The 26783-nt window shown below is 31.9% G+C and overlaps 1 protein-coding gene across 4 annotated transcripts in view; it reads right to left on the bottom strand.

Moving 5' to 3' along the window:
• Positions 1–26783, bottom strand: part of LOC119601614 (protein trapped in endoderm-1) — a 294851-nt gene that overhangs the window by 13208 nt on the left and 254860 nt on the right. For 3 of the 4 annotated variants that reach the window (XM_037952649.1, XM_037952646.1, XM_037952647.1), the window contains one exon: positions 16208–16662. The exons of the other annotated variant lie outside the window; for it this stretch is intronic. In XM_037952649.1, the coding sequence (XP_037808577.1) occupies positions 16208–16662 (455 nt within the window). The remainder of the gene's footprint in view (positions 1–16207; positions 16663–26783) is intronic. 4 annotated transcript variants of the gene reach the window in all.

Genomic DNA, 26783 nt, shown 5'->3' with positions numbered 1-26783 from the left:
GGAAATCCAATAGGTAGCAGGAGTTGGCATCACAACCTATTACACTTTTCTTATTTTTCCTTTGAGCCTTTTCGACCAGTTTCATCAGCTCCGACGTTGATGGTAGTGTCGGAGAATCGAAAGGCAAGTAAACAGATGCAAGGCATATGTTGCCACGACCTTGCTTCAGCACCGTTGCATCCGATGTGGATAATCCTGTTGAGAGGAGAAAACATAAGTTCTTGTCGAGACCCTGTAGCGTAGAAAATTTGGAAATTTACGTGATTTAATCCAGAAACCTTGTTGCGAATCGTCCAAGGATCCTGTATTAAAGCTATATGTATCATACCTGTGTTAATTTTAGCCATCAAAGCGTTGGTAGCCGTCTCGCTCCGATGGAGGTTTATTTGGATAACCTCAATCATTGTCATTCATTTAAACTGTCTTCCAGCGAGTTAGTGATCACCTCCCCGCTCATTGCATTTGACTTCTCCGGGTAACCTGAAGTGGCTATTGATGCAGTGGGTACCATTGATGGCACTGCGGTGTCCTTATCAGGCATATCAAGAGCAGTCTTTTTAAACGACACTTTCCCAATTTTGCACTGCTTTCTGTCTTCTGGCGAGTGAGTGAGTTCCTCCTCGCTTTTAGGATTTGACTCCTCAAAATTACCACTGGTCGATACCTATTACAAATAAAGTTCCCTCAGGTTCTTCTTTCCTGTAAAAGACATCCCATTTTTCCACGGCCAGATCAGCATTTTGACCACCAAGAATTTCCAGTATACGTTCATTAGCCAGTTTACTGCCCCATCCTCTTCTCTGTCAGTCCCAGCTTAGCGCCGTCCCAGGGAGGACCAAGTTCTTTAGGGTGCTAACACATTGGTGAGATGCCAACCTCATCAACATCACGCCCATGCTGAACTCGCAGCTCACGCTCTCTATTGGTTGTTTGCCCTTTGAAGCGATTGCATGGTCCACTATCTTATTGTTCACCAGATCTTCTACCTTACTCTGTTGGTCTATTGGAATTTTGCCTGTCGGATTACCGACATCGGGGAGCTCTTTTTCTTCTTAGGTTAATTCTCAGTTGTCAACTCTTCGGGAGACCTGATCCTCTTTGCCTCAGATCTTGTGAGAGTCCGATTTTTCCTTTGGAGTGTCGTTGGATTGACTATGATTTCCTGAAGCATCTTTTTTCAACTTCCTCCTCTGTGCTCCAGATAGTCTTTTCTTAGTAATAGGTAGTTTAGTTATGCTATCACTCACCTGTTTCACCATTTGCTCTACTTTATCCTTTTTGGGATTTGGTATAACTACACTTGACATTTGTCCGCCACGGAGGCCAAGGTACATACCTCCGTACTAGTATTTTGCTCACGATTGCAGGATGACGACGACACGTGACTCGCAAGTGGATCAACACTTGCCGCCGGTACTGGGTTATTTAGGCCCTGCACCGTAACTTTCATATTTTTATTTTCCAGTTTTTTGGTGCGCGGGGAATATAATATTCCCAGGTGGTGGACAATTGCCCTCCCTCAGCTTGAGTCAAACTAAAACTGGGGGAGGACAGATGGTCCACCCCCTATCCGCCACCCGGGAACGCGATCGGTAGGAAAAACGGGAAAACTCCCCCGAGAAAATGTAGTATAACTATATCAATTATGTAGTTTCTAACGTATATGATTTTGCTTATATTGTAGAAAACACTTGAAACAGTTTTACTTGTTTATAAAATTATATTATAAATTTTACTTCATTGAAATTATTTTCCATTATTTTCAATTTGTATGAAAATATTTTTCATTCTTGTTTAACTTTTTGAATTTAAATAAACTTATTTCTTTTTATAAATTGTTATATTTGTTATTCAAACCATAACAAATTTTGTGGCGACGAGGATAATGGCAACAGATCCTAAGATTTTGGAATTACTACAGAAGCAAGGAGAAATCCTAGCAAGATTATCAGCAGGAGTTTCAATTACTCAATAACAATTAATGGATAAAATTGCAAATTCAATTTCCGAATTCGTTTATGATGCAACAAATACGTTCAATGTTTGGTACAGCCGCCATGAAGACATATTTTTGGTGGATGGTAAGGATTTGGATGACGCAGCCAAAGTAAGACTTTTAATGAGAAAATTGAACACTATCGCTTATGGAAAATATGCTGCCTACATTCTTCCCAGAAATGTAAGGGACATTTCGTTTGCTGAAACAGTGCAGATCCTAAAAAGCATGTATGGTATACAAGAATCTTTGTTCAGTTTGCGATATAAGTGCCTTCAAATGGTTAAAAACCCTCAAGAAGATTTAGTATCTTACGCAGCTCGTATAAATGAATCATGTGAACAATTTAAATTATCACAAATGAATGCTGATCAATTTAAATGTTTAGTTTTTGTGTGTGGACTTCAATCTCATTCAGATTTGGAAGTTCGAATGAAGTCTTTGTCAATTCTTGAAGATGATTCAGATCAGACAGTCAACAAATTAGTGACAACAGCTCAAAGAATGATGAATCTTAAACATGATGCTGCTATGGTTGAGGATAATACAACATCTGTTAAAACAATAAAATCTAAATCAAATTTTCAAAAATCCAAACAAGATGATAAGAATATTCCAAAAACTCCATGTTGGAATTGTGGTTCAATGCATTACTCCAAGTATTGCAATTTCATTAATCACAAGTGCAGTCAATGTAATATTGTTGGTCATAAAGAAGGATACTGTAAAGCCTCAGGTAAAAATAGTTCATCTCAAACTAAATTCACATATAAAAAGAAGAATAAGAATCACAAGAGCAAATCAGGCTCTCCCAAATCAAATGTTGTTCAAATCAACAAAATTTCGCATGCATCAAGGCGCAAATATGTCAATGTCAATATCAAAGCTTTGCCCTTGAGTCAAAACAATTCAGGTTTCGATGTCAAACTGCAAGTTGACAACGCATCAGATATTTCAATGATTGGTAAATCACTTTGGATAAAAATGGGTAAACCAGGAAAAAAATTTAATAATCGATATGTAACCAGTGCATCCAACAACAAAATCAAACTTTTAGCCGAGTTTGATTGTCAAGTCAGGCTAAAAGGTGAAATACAATTATGTAGTTTTTGCGTTGTAGAAATTGATACGCTTTTAATATTTGGTACAGATCTGTGTGATGTTTTTCGCATATGGGAACAACCGCTGAATACAATTTGTTGTCAAATCAATCAGACGCAAGTTGGCCCTGATGTCCTAATTAAAATTAGACAAGATTTTGCTGATATATTTCAAAATACTCCAGCAAAATGCTCTAAATTAAAAGTTCAGCTACACCTTAAGAAAGATGCCAAACCAATTTTTCGAGCAAAACGGCCAGTGGCATACGCTAAGCTTCCACTAATAGAAGATGAAATTAACCGTCTACAATCACTAGAAATAATTTCACCTGTCAGTAACTCTGATTGGGCAGCACCCATACTTGCCGTAAAGAAGCCAAATGGAAAAATTCGTATATGTGGGGATTATTCAACTGGATTGAATGATAGCTTAGAACCTCATAACTACCCTCTTTACCGCCCCGAAGATCTGTATGCAAAAATGGCAAATAGTTGTTTATTTACTCACATTGATCTTTCGGATGCTTACCTTCAAACAGAAGTTACACCAGAGTCAGCAAAACTTCTTACTATAAACACACACAAAGGTCTTTATACGTTTAATAGTTTAGCACCTGGCGTTAAAAGTGCTCCTGGCGCATTCCAACAAATCATGGATACAATGCTTATGGGTATAGACGACGCTGCAGCGTATATAGACGACATCATAATTGGGGGATCTACAGTTCAAAAACATTTGGAAAATGTAAACAAAGTTCTTGAAAAGCTACGTGAATTCAATTTTCACATCAAGTGTGAAAAATGCAAATTTTTTTCCAAAGAAGTCAAATATCTTGGCAACATAATGTCACAAGATGGTTTACGTCCAGATCCTGATAAAATCAAAACCATCATAGATTTACCACCACCAAAAGATACATCAGAATTGAGATCATTCCTTGGATCAATAAACTATTATGGTAAATATATTCATCAAATGAGCAATCTGAGAGCACCACTTGATAACTTATTGAAAGACAATGTCAAATTTGAGTGGACAGCTGCATGTCAAAAATCGTTTCAAAAGTTCAAAGATCTTTTGAACTCAGATTTGCTGTTAACACACTACAACCCAGAATTACCTATCAAGGTTGCAGCAGATGCATCAGGTAAAGGTATTGGTGCATTTATATGTCACGTCTTTCCTGATAAATCAGAAAAGGTCATTGCACATGCTTCACGTACACTTACTCCAGCAGAGAAAAACTATTCTCAAGTGGAGAAAGAGGGCCTTGCACTGATTAATGCTGTAAAGAAGTTCCATCGCTATATTTATGGAAGACAATTCATTTTGTGCACTGATCACAAACCCCTTTTAACAATCTTTGGAAAGAAATCTGGTGTTCCAGCTTACGCAGCAAATAGGCTTCAACGCTGGGCGTTAATCCTTATGATGTATGATTTCAAGATCGAATACATTAATACCAAAGAATTTGGATGTGTTGATGTCTTATTAAGGCATATTGACACCAACATAAAACCTGATGAAGACATAGTAATTGCTTGCGCTATGTTAGAAGAAGATTGTTCTGCAACTCTTAATGATCACTTTAACTCACTTCCAATTACATTTAACATGGTTTTAAGTGCAACAAGCAAGTGTAAAACACTACAATCAGTCATATCAGCACTAAACAATGGTTGGAAAAACAACATATCACCAGAACTCAATCCATTTCATGCTAGAAGAGATCAGCTCAGTGTGGTTCAAGGACGTCTTATGTTTAAAGACAGAATTGTAATACCATCAAAATTAAGATTTTGTATCTTAAAACAACTTCATCGTGGCCATCCAGGTAAAGAAAGAATGAAGTCTTTAGCAAGAAGCCATGTCTACTGGCCTGGTATCGATGAGGATATCATTACTTACGTACGTAATTGCCACCAGTGTGCAATTACATGCTCCGCCCCAGTAAAGCATGGCCTATAACAAATAAACCTATGGAACGCATCCACATAGACATTGCCGGTCCTTGCAATGGTTTATACTACTTTGTTGTTATTGATGCATATTCAAAATGGCCAGAAATTTTCGAAATTACCAATATTACATCATAATTTCAAAATTAACTGAAATGTTCGTTAGATATGGGGATCCAGATACCATTGTTTCAGATAACGGTACTCAATTTGTGAGTGCTCAGTTCAACAAATTTGTAGCAGATCGAGGTATCACACATCTAAAAACAGCACCGTATCATCCACAATCTAACGGAAAAACTCAAACAAGAGGGGACAAATAAGGAGAATTTGGAAACATTTCTTCAAACCTACCGTTCAACACCTAAAACTGATTCAAAATCACCAGCAGAATTGTTTCTGAATCGCAAAATTAAAACTACTTTGGACTTACTTAAACCACAACAAGAAGTATCACCCATTAAACGTAATGTTCAACAAGAAATGATTTTCAACAAGAAACATGGTGCTAAATCTAAAAGTTTCAATACTAATGAAGAGGTATTTGCACAAATTTTCAGAAACAACTTTATTTGGGTACCTGGTTCAATAGTGGAACGTGTTGGAACCGTTAATTACAATGTCCTAGTGGTTGATAAAAATAAACAAAAGCTCATTCGTTCGCATGCAAATCAACTAAAGAAAAGATTTGAATCTGATAAGGAACCAATAAATTCGGCATACTTATTATTCGACATGTTTGATTTGTACAAGCCACAAGAAAATATACATCCAACTGTACAAGAATCAAGAGTGATAGAACATGATCAATCGGTTTCCACAGAACAAGATGGTGCTTTTGGAACAGACACTGATGCTGAAATTATTCAAAATGAACCTGATTCTTCATTTCATTCAACATCTGAGTCAATAGAAAATGAAACTATATCACCTTCACCAGTTAATACGGAATCATCTAGGACAAAAAGGAATTGTCAACCTCCAGTATGGCTAAAAGATTATATTTCATCTTAAAGAAATGGAGATATTGTAGAAAACACTTGAAACAGTTTTACTTGTTTATAAAATTATATTATAAATTTTACTTCATTGAAATTATTTTCCATTATTGTTGTAATTCATTTTTATAATCAAGTTACCTGTTTTTATATTTCCAAATTCGTTAATAATTTTTTCATATTTTAATTCATTCTTTGTCAAATTGTTGAAATAAATAGTTACATGTTTTTTATAAAAATTCGTATTTAATCTTATTGGAATATCAAGGAAATAATCATTTCATTTGGCGACGAGTATTTTAAAGAAACCACGTACAATGGATGCTCAAGCAATATCACAATTACTTCAACATCTTCAACATACAAATCAACAATTTTTGAATCAACTGATGGACGAAAATCAGCACAGAATATCAAGACTGCTTGTAGCAGAAAAATCTCAATCGTCTGTGCCAATTTTTCGTAATTTTTCAAAAGCCACGGATAACTGGTCCATATATGTTCTTCAATTAGAGCAACATTTTGTGGCAAATGGTGTTCAAAATGAGGAAATAAAACGTGCATGTGTTCTCAGTTGGGTGGGTAGCGAATCGCTCGAGCTGCTACAGAAATTATTTGACGGGAAAGTACAAGAGCAATGCTATAAGAATATAATTTCAAAGTTAAATGAACATTTTATCAAAAAACAGCACGTCCTTGCTGCTAGAGTTCAATTTTATAAAACAACAATGAAACCAAATCAAACGTATGCAGATTGGATTGCAGATCTTAGAGGTGCGTCAAAAGAATGTCAATTTTACTGCGAAAAAGAAGGCTGTTCTCACTCGTATGTGGATAATGAAATTCGCGACATGTTAGTCATACATACTCCACACGATAAAGTTCGTTCTGCAGTACTTCAAAAAACAAATCCGACTTTGGAAGAAGTTAGTCAAATAGCCAACATATATGAATCAACCATCAACACATGTTTGGAAATCAAAGGGGAGGAAAAATCCGAGGTCTATGCCGTCCAACATTTAAAAAAAAGGTACCTTTCAAAACACTTAATGATAATAGTTTCAAATCGTGTCCAGCCTGTGGCACTTCCCATCAAAGAAAATACTGTTTTCATTACAAAAACAAAACAGTTTGTAACATTTGTTCAAAACAAGGTCACATCTCCAGTGTTTGTCAAACTAAGTAAAATTCCACTGTTACATCAAACTCAACTAAAACAGGCCGTAATAAGCGCAACGATCAGGTAAATTCGGTGTCTTCTGTTGACGATTCTTTCGAATCCATTGATTTTACTGAAATTTTTGAGCCATCGCAACTAGAAATTTATAATAGCAATTTGTCAAAAGAAGATAAAATATTTGTGGTTATTAGCGTCAACAAATCAAATTGTTCTTTCCAAGTTGACACAGGTGCTACTTGTTCATTAATTGGTTTGACAACTTACGACAACTTAGGACAACCAAAGTGCATACCAACAAACAAAATGTTAAGAACTTATGGTGGTAGTTTCCTTCCTTTGAAAGGGTATATAACGGTCAATGTTGTTTGGAATAATTGTTCTCAAGATTTACCTCTTTATGTAGTTTGTTTTCATTACAAAAACAAAACAGTTTGTAACATTTGTTCAAAACAAGGTCACATCTCCAGTGTTTGTCAAACTAAGTAAAATTCCACTGTTACATCAAACTCAACTAAAACAGGCCGTAATAAGCGCAACGATCAGGTAAATTCGGTGTCTTCTGTTGACGATTCTTTCGAATCCATTGATTTTACTGAAATTTTTGAGCCATCGCAACTAGAAATTTATAATAGCAATTTGTCAAAAGAAGATAAAATATTTGTGGTTATTAGCGTCAACAAATCAAATTGTTCTTTCCAAGTTGACACAGGTGCTACTTGTTCATTAATTGGTTTGACAACTTACGACAACTTAGGACAACCAAAGTGCATACCAACAAACAAAATGTTAAGAACTTATGGTGGTAGTTTCCTTCCTTTGAAAGGGTATATAACGGTCAATGTTGTTTGGAATAATTGTTCTCAAGATTTACCTCTTAATGTAGTTAACAATGACAAAGCCACTAATATTCTTGGATTAGATTGGTTTCGTAAGTTAAACTTTGAAATTAAAATTTCTCCTGGTAACGATATAAATTTATGTAATATCGCTACTCCAAAGTCCTCTCAAAAACATTTGTCAGAGGCCATAAATCATATAATTGGTATCCATAGTACTCTTTTCTCACCATCTCTTGGTCAATGTACCACGTTTAAAGCCGAAATAAAATTGAAATCAGATGCTAAGCCAAAATTTTGCAAGCCTTATAACATTCCCTTTGGCCAACATGAAGCTGTTAAAGCTGAATTGGATCGCTTAGTATCCTTAAATGTTATAAAACCTATTGAATCTAGTGAATGGGCTTCACCAATAGTCGTAATAAAGAAACCTGATGGTCGACCGAGAATTTGCGCAGATTTTAAGGTAACATTAAATTCACAAATTGAGGTAGATAGATATCCAATTCCAAGAATCGAAGAATTGTTCCATAAACTACAAGGTGGTAAATTGTTTAGTAAAGTTGACTTAAGTGATGCCTATCTTCAAATTGTTTTGTCTGAGTCATCAAAAAAAATTATGGTTATAAATACGCCATTTGGTTTATTCCAATACCAAAGAATGCCATTTGGAATTTCAAGCGCTCTAGGAATTTTCCAAAGATTTATGGAAGAAGTTGTTTCCGGAATACCTGGCTGTGCAGTGTATCTTGATGATATTATCGTTACTGGTCGTAATAATGAAGAACACATTCAAAACTTAAAAGCCTTATTTCAAAGGTTAGAGTACCATGGTCTTAGATGTAAACAAGAAAAATGTACTTTTGCTCAGTCAAAAATTGAATATGTCGGACATGTTATAAATTCAAATGGTATCATGCCATCGGAAAAAAAATTGGATGCAATTCGTCTCATGCCTCAACCAAAGAACCTCAAAGAAGTAGAAGCTTTTATTGGTAAGTTGAACTACTATAATAAGTTTATAGAAAATTTTTCTATGAAAGCCGCACCTTTAAATGAGCTACGAAAAAGTAATGTTAAGTTTGTATGGGGCCCAAAACAGGAAGAAGCTTTTCAGACGATGAAAAATGATATAATTCAAGTAGCAAACTTAGTTCATTATGATGAAAACTTACCAATAATTTTAGCCACAGATGCTTCCAAAAATGGAATAGGAGCTGTTTTATCGCATCGATATCCAGATGGTACAGAAAAACCAATCTCATTTGCGTCAAAAACTCTAAATAGCAGTCAGTGCAATTATTCCCAGATAGAAAAGGAAGCTTTGGCAATTGTTTTTGGAGTAACTCGTTTTCATCAATATATTTATGGGAGACATTTTGAGTTAACTACAGATCATCAAGCACTTACAACAATATTTCATCCTCATAAAAAATTACCGATTATGACATTGCATCGTCTTCAAAGGTGGGCGGTTATTTTACAATCTTACGAATATAATATTCGATATAAAAATACAAAAAATCATGCGAATGCAGATGCATTATCAAGGTTACCCATGGGTGAAGACATCGAGTTTGATAATTATGAAAAAAGTATGCTTGATATTGAGAATATTTATGAATCAACTATAGCAGATTTTCCTATCGATGCTCATATTATTGCAGAACATACAAAAAATGATAACATTCTCAAAAGAGTATCAAAGTATATTACAGAGGGTTGGCCTGAAAATATCCAAAAATCACAAAGTGAGTTGCTACCCTATTATTTAAGGAAAATGTCATTGTCGCTTGTAAATGGAGTTATCCTTATTCAAACTGATCATATAAGAGTAGTTATTCCGACATCTTTACATAAACCAATTTTAGATGTGATCCATGAAGGTCATTGGGGAAAAAGTCGAATGAAGCAAATTGCACGACGATATGTCTGGTTTCCTAAAATTGATGAAGCTATTGAAAATATTTCAAAATGTTGTTCTACCTGTCAAGAATCTGGTAGTAATCCAAATAGAGAATTTTCATCTTGGCCAGAAGCAACTAAACCTTGGGAGAGAATTCATGTCGATTTTGCTGGTCCATTCTTTTCTCAGATGTGGTTAATAGTGGTAGACGCATATTCTCGTTTTCCATATGTAATTGAAATGTCAACCGCTACATCGTCTACAACTATTCATGCTCTTCAAGATATATTTCCGGTCGAAGGTCTACCTAATACCATCATAAGTGACAATGGAAGTCAATTTACTTCTAAAGATTTTGAAGAATTTTGTCGAAGAAATGCTATAGAACATATCACAAGTCCACCATTCCATCCCTCATCAAATGGTTTAGTTGAGCGAACCGTACGAACGTTTAAAGAATCTTTTAAGAAAAATATGTGTGATAAGCAAGATAAAAGTAGAGCTGTGTTTAAATTTTTGTCTACATATAGATCTACCCCAAACACTGTAACTGGTAAGTCACCAGCAGAACTCCTCCATGGACGCCAACCTCGTACTATTTTATCAGCCCTGTTTCCTTCAAAACATTCAAAAGTGGAAAATCAAACGAAATTTAAAGTCAACGATTTAGTGTACGCTAGAAATTTTGCTGGGAGGAAAAAATGGATAGAAGGCACTATTACAAATGTTGAAGGAAAAATGATGTATGCTATTAAATGTAAGTGGGGTAATATAAGAAGACATCAAAATCAGATAAAAAGCCGAACATCGCAAAACATACTCAAACTTCAAACTGATAAAGATACTGATATTATTGAATTTCCAATTAATACATCCAGCAATTTAGAACAGCATTCCAGCTCCGGAACAAGTGAGCCAATACAAGATAGAAACCCAAGTTCACCACCATCTATATTACCCGAGAACGTTGAACTGTTGTCTAATGAACAAAATGAAAATACCTTATCTACAAACAATAATTTGCCATTTTTCAAAATTGCGGCCAAAACTCATTTTTTTATGGTCACCGATTTTAAAATTATGTTACTTATTTGAAAGTAAACACTCGTAAACCTCGGGAACCAAAAAATTAGAACTGTATTTCAACTTTATCACAGCGAATAGAGTGATCAAACATGAACTAGTAACTTCTAGGGAACAAAAGAGAACAAAAAAGTCCTACACTGTGATGTAGGCCGGACCCTCCCATATACGTGTATATGGATATTATATATCCGGCCGGTTCCGCCGGTGTGCGCCAGAGCATTTTTTCTGACCCAAAGTCTGTTATTTTGTGAGAAATTTATGAATAAAACTTTTGAATTGTGTGTGTGTTTGCATGAATTTTTATTTATGGTCTATAGAGGGGAGATCGGCTCGGTTTTCCAACCGGTTTTAAAACCGTTTTTTTTTCGTTTTACTACCGTCGGATTTTTCTCAATGTTGATTTTTCGAATATCGAATAACTTAAAAAAACCGGCTTCGAATACTTTTATTTTTGCATTGAATTCAACGAATACTTGAATTAAATTTTTAAGTGAATAATAATACATACCGTAAAATTTTGACAAATGTTGGGTCCAGGGACTAAAATACATTTGAACACTAACTGTTTTTGGAAAATGTCTAATAATCGATCAGCCTAGTAGATATGTATATGGACTAGCAAGGGGTACGTACGGCAGCTCTTCCTTAAAATTAAATATAAAAATTCGTGTGCCTGTAATTATAACCGCTAAAGTCTATTATAGTTTCCACACTATTTTTTTGTGCAATTCAGATCCATACATGTCCAATGTTCAACAAAAATGGAAAAGTACATATATCGAATTAGACAAAAAAGCTTCTAGAATATGAAAATCAGGTTTATTTAGAAGAAATATTTACTAAAATTGTTTGATTGATTGTAATTTTTAAGTACACTGAGCTTTTATAAGTAATTGGAAATTCGTTTTTACTTAAAAGATGTATGTTATATTACATAGTGAGACAAAATAAACGATAATTGAAAAACCTGGGAAGCAGTGTTGCCATTTTAGCACTTTCAGTGCTAGATTTAGCATTTTGCATCGTGAAAATGCATTGAAGTTTTTAAAATTATGCTAAATGCATTTTAGCATAATTTGCTTGATAAAAAAAATTAAAAAATATGTTTTCTGTTATAATTAAGTATAGTTTAACTGATAAAAATATTATTGAAAATCAGTGGTTGGATATTAAAAAAAACTGATACAATGTCTTTTTAAATTCAAGTATATAAGTTTGAAAATTTTATCGGTGAAAATGCATTTAATGAATTGTCTATTTTTTATTGTCATTACTCGTTTCACCTTTTTCTAATGTCGAAGTTGAAAGGCTTTTTATTTCAATGGCTATAATTAAAAATAAAATTCGAAATCGTATTTAAACTCAATTTCTATGTTCAATAATACAAATTCGAAAAGAATTGATTCGAAATGCATGCTGGCAAGTGGCCTTAATCATAAACAAATTTTAATTTTATTATTTATATATATAAGTTTTATAAATCAAATTTTGTATGGAAATTTAGTATTAAAAATCTTTTACAAAATAAAATGTTGTTTATGAATTTATAACTAATTATATTGCAAAGGAAATAAAATCATTTGGAAAATGTCAAAATGAAGATAACGATGAAGATATAGTACCAGAAATATTGAAGTCATGCACTACATAATCAGTATTTTAATAAAAACTAGAAAAAACAAATATTTATATTGTTTTGTTATATTAAAAAATTTTAGCACTTTTTTTCTTCTGTAGAACATTTTAGCACTTAGTTTTTTAAGTTTTAGCATATTTTGAAATTCATTTTCTGGCAACACTGCTGGGAAGTGATACTATTTTTCTGATGGATTTTCTGGTGGATCCGAGTTGAACAAGAACACTTTTTTTAAATTTTCAAAAACATCTCTAAAATCTTGAGTTACGGGTAAAAACCCGGGTTTTTGTACCATTAAGTAACTTAGTTGAATCGCAACCGATTTTAAGTTTCTCCACGGATTTAAAAAGCAGAAGCTGAGGCCTTTATAATGACATATATAAAGTTTAATTATCCTGGAGAGATATGTGTGAATTTCATCAGCAAACATATTTTTTATTTCAGTTTTGCACCGTTGTCCAAGTTTGGAGATGTTTTTTGAAAGTATTTTATATAGGAACCGTACTATTTATTAACTGATTAGAAACCCACGTTTACTCATAAGTAAAACCTAACTGTGTTTTTAAAAATACGTTAGCAATTGACGATGTTATTGATCTTTTTCTTAATACAAAATTTTTCCAAAACTGATTTTCCGAAATATTTTTTATAGGGGGGATAGTGCTAAATATGGGCCAATCCTCATACAATTTGGTGGAAGGATTTTGATTAACATGAAAGTTATTTATGCTGAATTTCATCTTAATATTGATGTAATTAAGAAAATTATGGAATTAAAGTCGTTTGTTTAAGGATGATTTGCATGGGGATCCGATCAATACAAAAATCGGTATAAATGAGTTTGCTGTAATATTTACTGATACTGCTGATTTTTTAGATCATAGGGTCTTGTTTGACCCTAGTCCCCATACAAAGATGTTATACAAATACAAGATGCTATAAAAAAATTATTCTCTAATATTAGTTGTAAACTAAAAACTAGAACTGTAACACATTACATAAGAAACAAAAAAATATCTTGTTATAACACTTCACTTTATACTAAAATTCAAATAAATACGGAAATGTTAATTTTATCCCCCCATAATTATTTTTCTAGTAAATCGATAAGTTTTATGGCAACAATTGAAGCCCAAAGTCTCACCTACCAAACAAAATAACCGGGTTCAAAAATTTCGATACAATCAAAAGTGACCACAAAGTTCTTAAAGGAAATGGTCTAGGCTTTCTTTTGAGTAAAAAAAATACAACAAAAACGTCCATTTTGGAAAAATGTGGGAAAATTAAGTGCCAAATATTGAAATATAATTATAATTTATCCTTGAGTTAAAAAATAATTTTTATAGTATCCCACTCGCATCCCATTATGGGACAATAAAGCCCTTCAAGGAAATTGTATAAGCTTTCTTTTAAGCAAAAAAGGGCCCATTAAAAAAAAAAATAAAAAAATATTTAAAAAAAAAAAATTGGCAGATAGAGCTTTGTGTCTGGCCTACTATCCCATAGTAATTGGTGCAAATATCATCCAAATCGGAAGTCATCGGGCTAAAATTCGACTTGAATTTGGTTTGTGTATTTATAAATCATTCAGCGAAATTTTTTCACCTCGGTTCATAACTGGCCAAAGCTCCCATATAAGGTCCACTTACGATATTATTTAAAAGCTCAATTTTATTCACAATCAAAATTATCGGAATAAAATTCGACACGAATGTGTTTGTTTTTTTTGTTTTTCGAAAAGTAAAGAGAATATTTTTCTACACTGAAAATAATCCATGCCTAATATATACGAAAAATGTCGTACATTGTACGAATCTTTCGTTGTTTCGCACCACGAAATTGTTTAGTAATATATACGAAATTGTGCGAAAAATTGTAGTATAATGAAAAAAATCTTACATAGTAAAAAAGACTGTAATGCTAAAATAATTTGATTTTGATTCAAATAAAATTTATATTCGGATTGTGCCCAACAACATTTTGCATTTGTACTTATAAGTCTGTTTCTGTTGTCCCAAAATGTAAATTCATTGTAGATCTCACTTTTCCACTTGTTTCACAATGATTAGAGTTGTGCCGCTCTCAACTAAAACGCTCTTTTTTTGTGATTTATTAAAAAGTTTATACTACGTCAACAATTCAATTACAAAAAAAAACATTGACACATTGATTTAGTGTATCACAAAATAATAAATTACCTGTTGTTCTTGTAATTGTTTTGTAGTCACAGTATAACCTTTTAACTTAATCACTAAAAAAGAGCGGCACAACTCTACCAATCATGTCATTGACAAATGCAAAATTTTTTTACGACAACAGTAATATTATTCGATTCATAAAATAAATATTTCGTGGCAACAAACATTTTTATTTTCTGCAAATGCAAATCATATACGTCAACAGCAATTTTTAATGTGCCGTTATTTCAGAGGAAAACCTTTAACTACAAAAGTCAATTTGCAACAAATAATTTTGCTGTTAAAAAACTTCAAATACTTTCATGTTGTTGCGGTAAAAAAAAATATTGTTGGAAATAAATATTCTTGCGACAAAAGGTTTTCATTTTCTCCAACAAGTTTTTAGTTATCCCAATAGCAAAATCATCAAATGCTAAAATTAAAGATCGGTCCAAAATTAACCCTTTGTATATAGTCTTCATCGGTATATGACTTTAACGTTCATTGCTGGCTTAAAAAATAAGAATACAATGATAAAAATCGAAATAAACAAGTTTTCTAGGTAGTGAAATCTCCCTACCGAATTTGATGAGAATTGGTCAATAAGTGACCCTATTCCGTATAAAGTCCAATCCAGGAAATGATTTTAACACTTATTACTAGCCTAAAAATACAAGTATAGCAATAAAACTCGACATACATATATGTATATGCTCTACTATACAAACCAAAATCTATGTACAAAATAAAAAAGGTTCTCTTTAGAAAATTTATTTTACGCTCAATAGGAATAGTGCTTTAAAATTTGAAACAAATAAGTATTATATGAACCAAAATCTGTCTACCAAATTTTTTGAGGATCGGTCAATAATTAATCCTACAACCAGAAAAACAATTATAAAAATTCTCAAATATCATTTGTTTTTAAAACCTCCCTTTAAAATAAAATTCAACATAAATCTAATAAATTGGAAAATTGTTTTGACATAACAAAAGCATCGATACATAAATATCAAAAATTATTTATAGGGGAGCATTCCTTTACCAATCTTAAAAAGCAAAGTTGATTTTGAGAAGAGTAACAAAAACGTGATTTTGCTATCCATAGAGTGAATCAGTCATAATTCACTTATTCACAGTAGTTCGGGAAAAATAACACAAAATTTTATAAGGATCGGCCTATATTTGTTCCTAATCCTTTTATAATGAAAATTTAAAAAAATCGCCAATAAACTACTCAAATATATGTATATCGGAATAAAGGTAAAATTTCACATTGTATATTTTTTATATATTTTAAGTGGATGTACATGAGGATAAAATTAAAGCTTACCTGTAATTTCTATTGCTAGCAGCGTAAATAATAGGATTTATTACACTCGATGCCCATGCCATTACAGATGCAACAATGTGTAACCACGGATAAGATGTATTTCGTTCATCATCCACAACATTTGCTAGCATAAGTGGTAAAAAACAAACCAGAAAACAAACAAATATCATGACCATCATTAGCGTCAATCTGTTATCTTCTCTGCTTTTTCTTGCGTTAAAAATGTTCTCTTTGGTGGATACAACATATTGTCGATGATTTGTCATTCTTTTCTTCTGTTTTAGCACTTTAACATAAATACATGTATATGAAATAATAATTACCAAACAAGGCAACAAAAATCCAATTAAAAAAAGCGTTTTTTTAATAGACTTGCCATTTTTCTTTAAAATCGTGCAAGAAAATGTGACTTCGTCCAAACCCATTTCTCCCCAAATTCCTAAAACAGCAGGTAACTAAATAAAAGGTATATAAGTATAATAAGATTATTATTCATTAACTACTGAAGTGGCATTGTTATTTGTATGCCTTTTAATTTTTCAAAGTAATGTTTTCATAGAACAAAAATTACAAAAAACAAGTGAGAGTGCTATGTTTGACTGTGCCGAATCTTGTATACCCTTCACCATAGCACAGTGGGGCAGAATGGAAATTTTTTGGAAATAAATCTGGCATTTCTAAACGGCTGATCCGATCGGGATAAAATTTGGCGTGAGCGTAGCCAAGGAGTATTCGAGTTTAAGTTTTGAAGATGAACCCTGCAGATGCCCCAGGGACGGCGCTGTGGCGGCTCAAAGTAGGGTACCTACGACATGTAAAATTTTTAAACTCGTGCCATTTTTTTGTTTTTCACCCAAATACAAAGATTTTTATATTTTGTGAGAGCGCTCGACGAGATCTTGAAAAAACATGCTTGGACATACTACTTATCTCTTATAATATCCGAGTTATAGGCATTTAAAAATTTAGTGATACAAAATTTACCATACCTTGGTCCGCCTTTTTTTGAATACCGGGCGTAATTTTGGACCAAATGGACTCAATTTTTTCTTGTTAGTTAGACAACAAAATTTCCAATAATATACAAAAAATTTCAGATCAATATTGTTTACAGATCCAAAAATATACGTTTTTTAATTTAAAAATTCAAAAAATTTTAGATTTTTGGCGTTTTTTTGCCAAAAATGTGTCTAAACTCTTTTATTAATAAAATAAAATTTTTATTAAGAACATATAACAATTTTATAGTTTTCTAAAAGGTATCTTTACGCAGAACGCTTTGGCGTAAAAAACTTGTCCTATTTTTTGAAAATGTTGCCACTGCGTCCTTCCGAATATGACCTATTTTTTATCAAAACTTCAACTTTGGGCGACATGTTCTAAAATCATTTCATTGAGTTTTGTTCATAAATAAAGATTTTGTCATATATTACATATTTGTTTAATTTCTAAGACTATGATTTATATCAAAATTTTAATAGGATCGCAGATAGCTACAACAATTTAGTCCATATTTATCCCTTAATATCATTTTTTAGTTAGATATGGAAATTATCGACCCTTTACAAAAATTTCAAGCCAATATCTCAATTACATTCAAAAATATGTTCATTTAAACCTGTGTCCTTTAATTTCATCTTTTTCATATTTTAGTATTAAGTATGACAGAACATACATTTGGTGTTGAATAAAATATTTGGACAATTTTTAAAAATTATTTAGTTAATTATTTTATTATAATATTGTATATAAAATAAAAAAAATTATAATTTTATTATGAGCCACGCACAACAACACCTAAATCACCCCACACAAATTACCTTTCCCGCCCACCGAAATATAAAACACAATATCATCAGTTAGTATAATAGCTTTTTTTATTTGAACTGTTTATCTTAAACATAATACAATTAATTCTTACAACCTACTTATATAGTTAATTCCTAACACTACTTATTTTCTATAAAATAATCTGTCATATCGGTATACATATCCAGAAGGTAATATAAGTCCTTTAAATCTTCCTTGTTTTGAGATGATAGAGTTTCATAACAAATCCATCTTTTTCGCATAGTTGAAAGAACAGGATCAGAAGATAGAAGTAAACTATTAAAAATATCTTCATTCTGTGATTGCCTGGAGCATTTTCTTGAGCTGAATAGTTGAACATGCTTAAAATCTCAATTCCTCGCTTCCTGGGCTTCTTCTGTTAACTCTCCAAGTGGAAGAATATTCGATTCAATTATTATTTGACCATGACACAATACTTTGTGTACTGTTGGTGTTAGTTCCCTCCATGGATACAGAGATACAAGTAATTTAGAAATTTCAGATGTGTATTCCCCAAATCGATTTTCATTAATTTTATGTTTACTATTCAGTGCCATTAAAATAGTTTTAACTCTTCGAAGCAACTCCTTGTCGATTCCAGTTATTTTTGAAGTAATTTCAAAATCACGAAAAAACCTTCTCGACGTATTACCGTCATTTGTACTACCGCAACTTGAAAGTGGTTTGTCGATGTTTAATCCCATCTGAACTTTAAATTCTTCATGGATTCTGCTTTTTTCCGCAGCTCTCAGTTCTTTCAATTCTTCATTATTTTTTGTTGATTTAGTAGGATAGTTTGTTTTTTTTTCCTGGATCGCCTTGTATGATGGTAATATATTGTGTCCTTTTTCATGCAGAGCTTTCCTTAATATTTGGTACTTATTTCGACTGAGACCCAGTTCCAACATAAGCGCTATTGCTTCCTCTTCAGTAAAATTTGATTATGATGTTGGAGTTGGTATACTTTCCACAATTCGCTTAAGTCGTTTTGGTGATGCATTAGGAAGAATAGTTGCAATATGTACGACATCCATATGTTGGTTTTCCTTTTTCAGCATTTCGTTAAATGTATCAGCAATTTCCTCATTTGAGATTGAAAAAAGTTTTTGTGTGACCCTCTTTTTTTTTACCTTGAACATAAGTCTTCGTATGACTTGCAAGGCGTTCCTGTTGATGTGTTGTAAGTTGAGATTTCCGTAGTAGTTTCCATCCAACTACAAAATTTTAATCGAAATTTCTTTTGATTTCCATCCACAGACTTACTTTTTACATCAAAAAGTTTTAAAAAGTTTTCAATTTTTGATATGCCTGTTTTGTCTACTTTTCTACTATATGTAGTTTTTATATAATTTGAAATGTCTTCAATTCTTTCTGGCCCTTTTGAAGATATACTCCATAAAACGGAACACAACTCTTCGTACTTTAATGTAATCTTCATTGTAGATTTATTAAATATGGTACTTAAAATCTGAGAAGTTTACTTATATACCAATTCTTGTCATTTCCGATACAGGTATTCCAAAGTAAAAAATTACGAATTGTCTACCTATTAACATTTAGGACTATATTACTATAACCTGTAATTCAGTCATTGATATTTCTTATTAGTGAATGAATCGAAATTATCATTACCTGTATATTTTTACCTACATGATCATAAACGAAACAGAACGAAATGATCTGTCGAAAAAATTTAGGTAAAAAATAGTTATAAATTTTTGAAAATTTAAGCATAATAGGACCTTTCAATTATAAGGATAAGCAAACAAATAGAAAATAGGTAAATATAAGATTTAAATATGTGCTGTCATACTTAATACTAAAATATGAAAAAGATGAAATTAAAGGACACAGGTTTAAATGAACATATTTTTGAATGTAATTGAGATATTGGCTTGAAATTTTTTGTAAAGGGTCGAGAATTTCCATATCTAACTAAAAAATGATATTAAGGGATAAATATGGACTAAATTGTTGTAGATATCTGCGATCCTATTAAAATTTTGATATAAATCATAGTTTTAGAAATTAAACAAATATGTAATATATGACAAAATCTTTATTTATGAACAAAACTCAATGAAATTTTTAACGCTTGTTAAATTTGTCATTTCAAATAAGAATATGCAAAAAAAAATTGAAAAGGTCAAAGGGCATCCCGCAATTCCCAAAAATAGGAATGAAAATCCCAAAAATGGGATTTTTTACTTTTTTGCCCATAGGGTCCACATTTCTTTCAGGGCTGGGAAAATACTTTTGGAGTAAATAGAAAACATATTGAGGTTTCCAAAACTGCTTTCAGTTTTCTGATCCCAGCTTTGGGATTTTAGAACATGTCGCCCAAAGTTGAAGTTTTGATAAAAAATAGGTCATATTCGGAAGGACGCAGTGGCAACATTTTCAAAAAATAGGACAAGTTTTTTACGCCAAAGCGTTCTGCGTAAAGATACCTTTTAGAAAACTATAAAATTGTTATATGTTCTTAATAAAAATTTTATTTTATTAATAAAAGAGTTAAGACACATTTTTGGCAAAAAAACGCCAAAAATCTAAAATTTTTTGAATTTTTAAATTAAAAAACGTATATTTTTGGATCTGTAAACGATATTGATCTGAAATTTTTGTATATTATTGGAAATTTTGTTGTCTAACTAACAAGAAAAAATTGAGTCCATTTGGTCCAAAATTACGCCCGGTATTCAAAAAAAGGCGGACCAAGGTATGGTAAATTTTGTATCACTAAATTTTTAAATGCCTATAACTCGGATATTATAAGAGATAAGTAGTATGTCCAAGCATGTTTTTTCAAGATCTCGTCGAGCGCTTTCACAAAATATAAAAATCTTTGTATTTGGGTGAAAAACAAAAAAATGGCACGAGTTTAAAAATTTTACATGTCGTAGGTACCCTACTTTGAGCCGCCACAGCGCCGTCCCTGGGGCATCTGCAGGGTTCATCTTCAAAACTTAAACTCGAATACTCCTTGGCTACGCTCACGCCAAATTTTATCCCGATCGGATCAGCCGTTTAGAAATGCCAGATTTATTTCCAAAAAATTTCCATTCTGCCCCACTGTGCATAGTGTGTTAAAAAGTTTGACTTTTTCGAGTCCCAATAATAATATTTTTAAATAAAAGAATACTGAAAAAATTAATTTTTATTGAACACAACAACAGAATGGAATGCATTTACGGCTTCTCATCAGCAATTTTCTGTTTGCTGATTTTCCAAATGGTAACCATTTTTCTCCAAATTATAATGTTTTTTTTTTGACCACAGCCTAAAGAATATTCAATTATTGAATTTGTACGTTGTTGTCGTTTTCTAGTCTCTGCATGCATAAAAAATAATTATTTGACGTTATTTTCGGAGATTATCTCCGTAATAGAGATATATATGTAGATAGAAGATTTAGATCCCGAATATATGCATATGCGGTCTTCAGAAAATTGATTTCATCAAACATACAGACAGACAGTCGGACATAGTTTAATCTCCGCTATCAAAAGAATCATAAAGGGTATAACAATTAACAATTTAACAATAATCAAGAAATGTAAAACCGCTTCCGTAGTTAAAGGTTAGCATTTTTTCATTGTTAAAATTTTAATTTAAAATTGTCTTATTAATAAGAATATTGCAAAATAGCTCCAAAATGGAAATTGCTAATGTTTCCGCCGAAAAAGAAAATTTAGTTCATTCTAAGATATCTTTTCTCAAAATGTTTGTACAGACGTTAAAATTTGGTATCATATGAAAGACCTTTGAAGAGCGCTTTCAATGTATCAAATATTTATGTGCGATGACAAAAATAATAACAAATTTTCATGTTTTCGGATAAATTTTTGGTTTTTACATTTTTTAGGGCCAATCTTTAGGTGAAATATTAGCGATTAAATTAAAATTAATCCTCGAAAGATGTTTTTGAGTACTCAATTAGTTAATTTGTTTGCAAGTTTAAGCGCCCAATGGAGGTGGTTTAATCTTAAGCACGAAATGCAAAAGTGTAAACAGCTGATGCAAAAAAATTAATATAATTTTTAATAAATATAAACATTAAAATGTTCTATTTATTGATTAGTATAAATTATGGACACTTCAAAATACATTTTTTTGTTTTTGATTTAAGTTTTCCTTAATTTTCATATTAAATTTACAATTGTCTTCTTCTTTTTATAAAATATGCATTGTTTTGATAACAAACAGTGAAGTTTTCTGTTGTTTTGTATGGCAACACTGCGAAGTTGAATCTTGTACTCAGAAACGTCAAAGGGGATTAACATAAGATTAAATTTATTTTTAGATTAACTAATCTGATTATTAATTGGCATTTGATTACTATCTCAAAAAACCCGCTCTAATATAAACCATTGAAATTATTTCGAATTAATTTTACCGAAATGGTGTTTTCTTTTTTTCAAATTCTATTTAGTTTGCATTTTATTTTAATGTTTTCAAAATCTATTTCCTCCCCGATTTTGTATTAGCTACTTAATCAAGGCTTACGTGATAAGTATATAAATATACATTAGTGTCACGAGGAACTGCCTTATTAAGAATCTCATTTAGGAATACCTCTCAATCGATGCGTATTAATGTACTGAATACGAAAGTGTCGTACTTTTTAAACCCAACACCACTATAGTGGGAAGGGTATTATGCGTTTGTGCTGATGTTTGTAATGCATTAAAATACCCACCTTAAAGTATACCGATCGACTCAGAATCACTTTCAGATGTACGTCCGTCCGTTAAATAAACGTTTTTTTTTGACAAAAGGACGAAGCCTGTTTAAAATGGTTAAAATCGGTCCATTATTTCACCTAGCCCCCATACAATTGAACCCCCCGAAAAGGGCTTTTGAGCTCATAATTATGTATAATACAAATGCATTTCGATGAAAGTTCGCACAACAAAGTTTTATACAAGGTTTGATGACCTTGCCTTATACTTTCTTACTTGTTATCTTATACAGAAATATATTTAAAAAATTGTTTGGCATTAGCTTGGTCCAATTCAGAATTTTTTAGATTATAATAAATATACATATGTATATACATATGTATGTATGTACAATGGTCCAATAAAGTCTACATACAGGAATTATTTCTTGCATTGAATGCAGTTATTGAAGTTTTAAATAATCGAATATATTTGTTAAAAAAACTAAATACATACTAAAATAAAACAACATCACCAGTCACGTAAAAAATTTCACCATTTTTAGAATTATTGATTCTGAGTCACAAAAACGTAATTTTTGGGGTTTTTGGGCTTTAAAGTTGAGAATATTGTGAAACTTAACGTACACAACACGGTTTGAAGCGGCAACGTGTTTCACGCTTTTAAAACTTTTCGGGCTTTATAAGCTGCAAATTACACATCACGCATCATTTCGATCATTATGTTCTCAAAATCCACTATGTTAGGAATTTTTTTGACATAAGCCTAGAACACGTTCCCGCGTACAGCTCGATGCTTTGCGGTGCGCGATGCAATGCGATGCCTTGCGCCAACCTAGATATAAATTAAATACAAGGAAGCTATTGAACCTAAAATATTCAAATTTTGGAATACACTATTTAGAGTGCAATATTTGGCTATGCGTATCTTAAATACCCTCCACCTGTAAGATACTTGTTATGAAACCCCATCTAAATATTTTTAGATACGTATTTAATTAATTGTGAAAGTTTAAATTTTGCTTACGTGATTAGGGTGATATCTTTTAGAAATAATTTAGTAACTGATTAATGAACCTTTTGTATTGGCCAAACTGAACAAAATTTCGCAAAATTATTTATCGATACACAAAACTTACTATGTCGGATTTTATCGATTTTTTCAACACTGGTAAACTCGGTTTTTTAAAAATTGACTACATATTTCCAAATATCGAATAATCCGTTTTTTTAAAGAAAAAAATAGGTTTTTATATATTTCATCCTTTTTTTGTATATTACCTGCAATAATAGACTTTTTAAAATACATATTTTAGTAATATAAGGCTTCTTATCTTCTATAAATATAAAAATTTTCTTGAAATTTTCACAGTGGGTTCCTGTATGCCTGGAAGGCTTCCTTTTATTTTGAAATTCCAAACGGGCGAGGCGCCACGCTCTCTTACTAAATTACTATTAAATGTCATTGGTACGAATAGGGTCCTCAAATTTTGCACGAACAACTTCGTCACATATATGAATAATGGGGGAAAACATGGGCGAACTAGCAATAGTGGTTGTGGCACATCCCACGCTTATATTGCTGGCCAATACCAAATGACGTATAATTCGAAAACTATAACAGCAACATTTTCAAAATTTTTTACGATAAACTTAAGTGTCAATATGAACATTTTGTGCAATAATGGGCGGATAAGAAATAGTAGGCGTGTCATAAAGTTAGTACCAAAATTCGTATATCTCGGAAACCTTAAAATTTGGAGTGCTCAAAATTCGTCCGAACCACTTTGATATCAATAAGAATATTCAAGACAAATATGGGCGGACTAGAAAAGGGGGCGTGGTACTTCCCATATGAATTAAATACAACAATTCGTATTGGAGCTAGAAAGCTCAAATTTGCACAAAAATTTGACATCGATGTTAGTATTCGCCTAATAAATTGGCGGATCAAGGGGGCGTGTTTCCGCCCATAAGAATTAAATAAAAAATCGTATAATGAAAACTATTGGAGCTATAGAATGCTCAAATTTTGCACGAACAATTTTAACATTCGTGTAAACATATATGTATGTCTAATAAATTGTCGGATTGAGGGAGCGTGGTCCCTCCCATATGAATTAAATAAAAAAATTCGTATATCTGGGAAACCATTATAGCTAGAATCCTCAAATTTTGCATGATCAACACTGAAATCCATGTGAACAATTTGATAATAATCGGACTAGCAATACGGGCATGGTACTTCCCATATGAATTACATTTTTCATATCTAGGAAAATATAATAACAAGAATCCTCAAATGATGTACGTGTTGTTGTGGGCACGGCTCCTCCCATAAATTCAAGATCTCTTTGCACAGGCAACATTGAAATCCATATTAACATTTGGAAAAAATGGATAAACTATCAATAGCGGGCATTTCCCATATAAATTAAACACAGGTTCAAACCTTAGCAATTCTGCAACAGAAAAAACGGTTCCTTTAGAAGCGGTTCTACTAGAACCGTTTTTAGCAAAAAAAAAACTATTGTTCACGATCATTTTGAGAACCGGTTTCTACTTTATCAATTATATAACAGGTTGCACTTGAATCTAAGCTACCTTAGTTTTAATGTGTTTACTATGGGACTAAAATTATAGAATTCTCTGTTGACAAAACATTTGTCTTTTGGTCGATAAAATTAATTTCTGAGCCACCTTTTGCCGACTAGAGAAATGGGAGTGGGTTTTCCCATAAAATGTTAATATGAAATATAGTAAAGCGTTTTTATATTGTTTCTTGGCTAGCAAAGCACACTGGGTATATCTAGTTTTATATAAATATTTGGCAAACATGCGCATATGCCGATTTTTTTTACCTTTTTAGCAAAATGAAACAAGTAAGAGTGCTATATTCGGCTATGAAGAATCTTATATACACATCATCAAATCATGTGCCATAAATTTCAAGTAAATTTCGGAAATTGAACCTAGATATGTATATGAATCGATTCTTTTGTATTTGTTACCACAATTTACTCATTTATGAGATTTTTTATAAACTGTTTTATCGTATATACATACATAAATAGTAGAGCGATATTTTAAGAGTACCTTATGTAAGGAATAGTATGAACTGATCCTCATACAATTTGACAGAGAGAATTGAGTTAATATAAAATCATCTTATGTCGAATTTTATCATTTTGAAGCTAGTTATGAGCGTTATAGTAATTTTCCGATCTGCATAAAATTTGACAAAGAGATTTATGTTATGAGCGTTATAATCATTTTTTTATATGGGTGGTAGGGTCAATTGTGGACCGTTTGGTTGCTCTAGACCCTGTTTATGTCGAATTTTATTGCTTTATACATATGCTTTTTTAAGGCAGTTATAAGCTTAACAGCTACTTTCATAAAGGGTCTTTATATGGGGGCAAGGTGAAATCGTGGACCAAACAAACTGCATCAACATTATTGAACATTTAATAAATTTATTAATATTTTATTCATGTTACATAATTTAAATAAGCTTAAAGTACATTATTAATTAAAATTGAAAATCAAATATTGAAATTCGATAGCCAAAAATGTATACCTTCATTTACATATTTCTTGGACTAAAAACATGCTTTTAAATATTTGCATCTCAATACTGATCAGCAATGTATTTAAAGATATTTTAAATTCTGTTAAATGCATAAAATATTAAGAAATTGAAAAAAAATCAATATAGAAATTTTAAAATATTCGAAAAAATAGATATTAAATATATATTTTTAATATTTTGCATAAAAAGGTTAGAGGGTTCAATCGACTTGTGCACTTAAAAAATGAAAACGGTGAGAACAATTTTTCTGTGAAGGTAACACAATGGTACACGAAAAAATGCAGGGGTTCTCATATACCAATTCCATTTCGTTATAGTCCATAAAGTATGAATATATTTTTAATTTTTCTCGATCACTTCGTTTAGTTACTTTTTAAGAGCAAAAGATGTGGAAAAGAGTTATTTTTGAAGTTTTAACTTAAAAAAATTGGTAGTTTACAACCGATTTTTAAATTTGATATTTTGTTTTAAAG

Source organism: Lucilia sericata, unplaced genomic scaffold (assembly GCF_015586225.1).
Source record: "Lucilia sericata isolate MDLA Ls3-8-SP2 unplaced genomic scaffold, ASM1558622v1 Contig000178F_arrow, whole genome shotgun sequence".
In the NCBI taxonomy this organism is placed as follows: domain Eukaryota; kingdom Metazoa; phylum Arthropoda; class Insecta; order Diptera; family Calliphoridae; genus Lucilia; species Lucilia sericata.
Note: the sequence above shows the minus strand (reverse complement) of the source record. Positions and strands in the feature narration are given on the sequence as shown.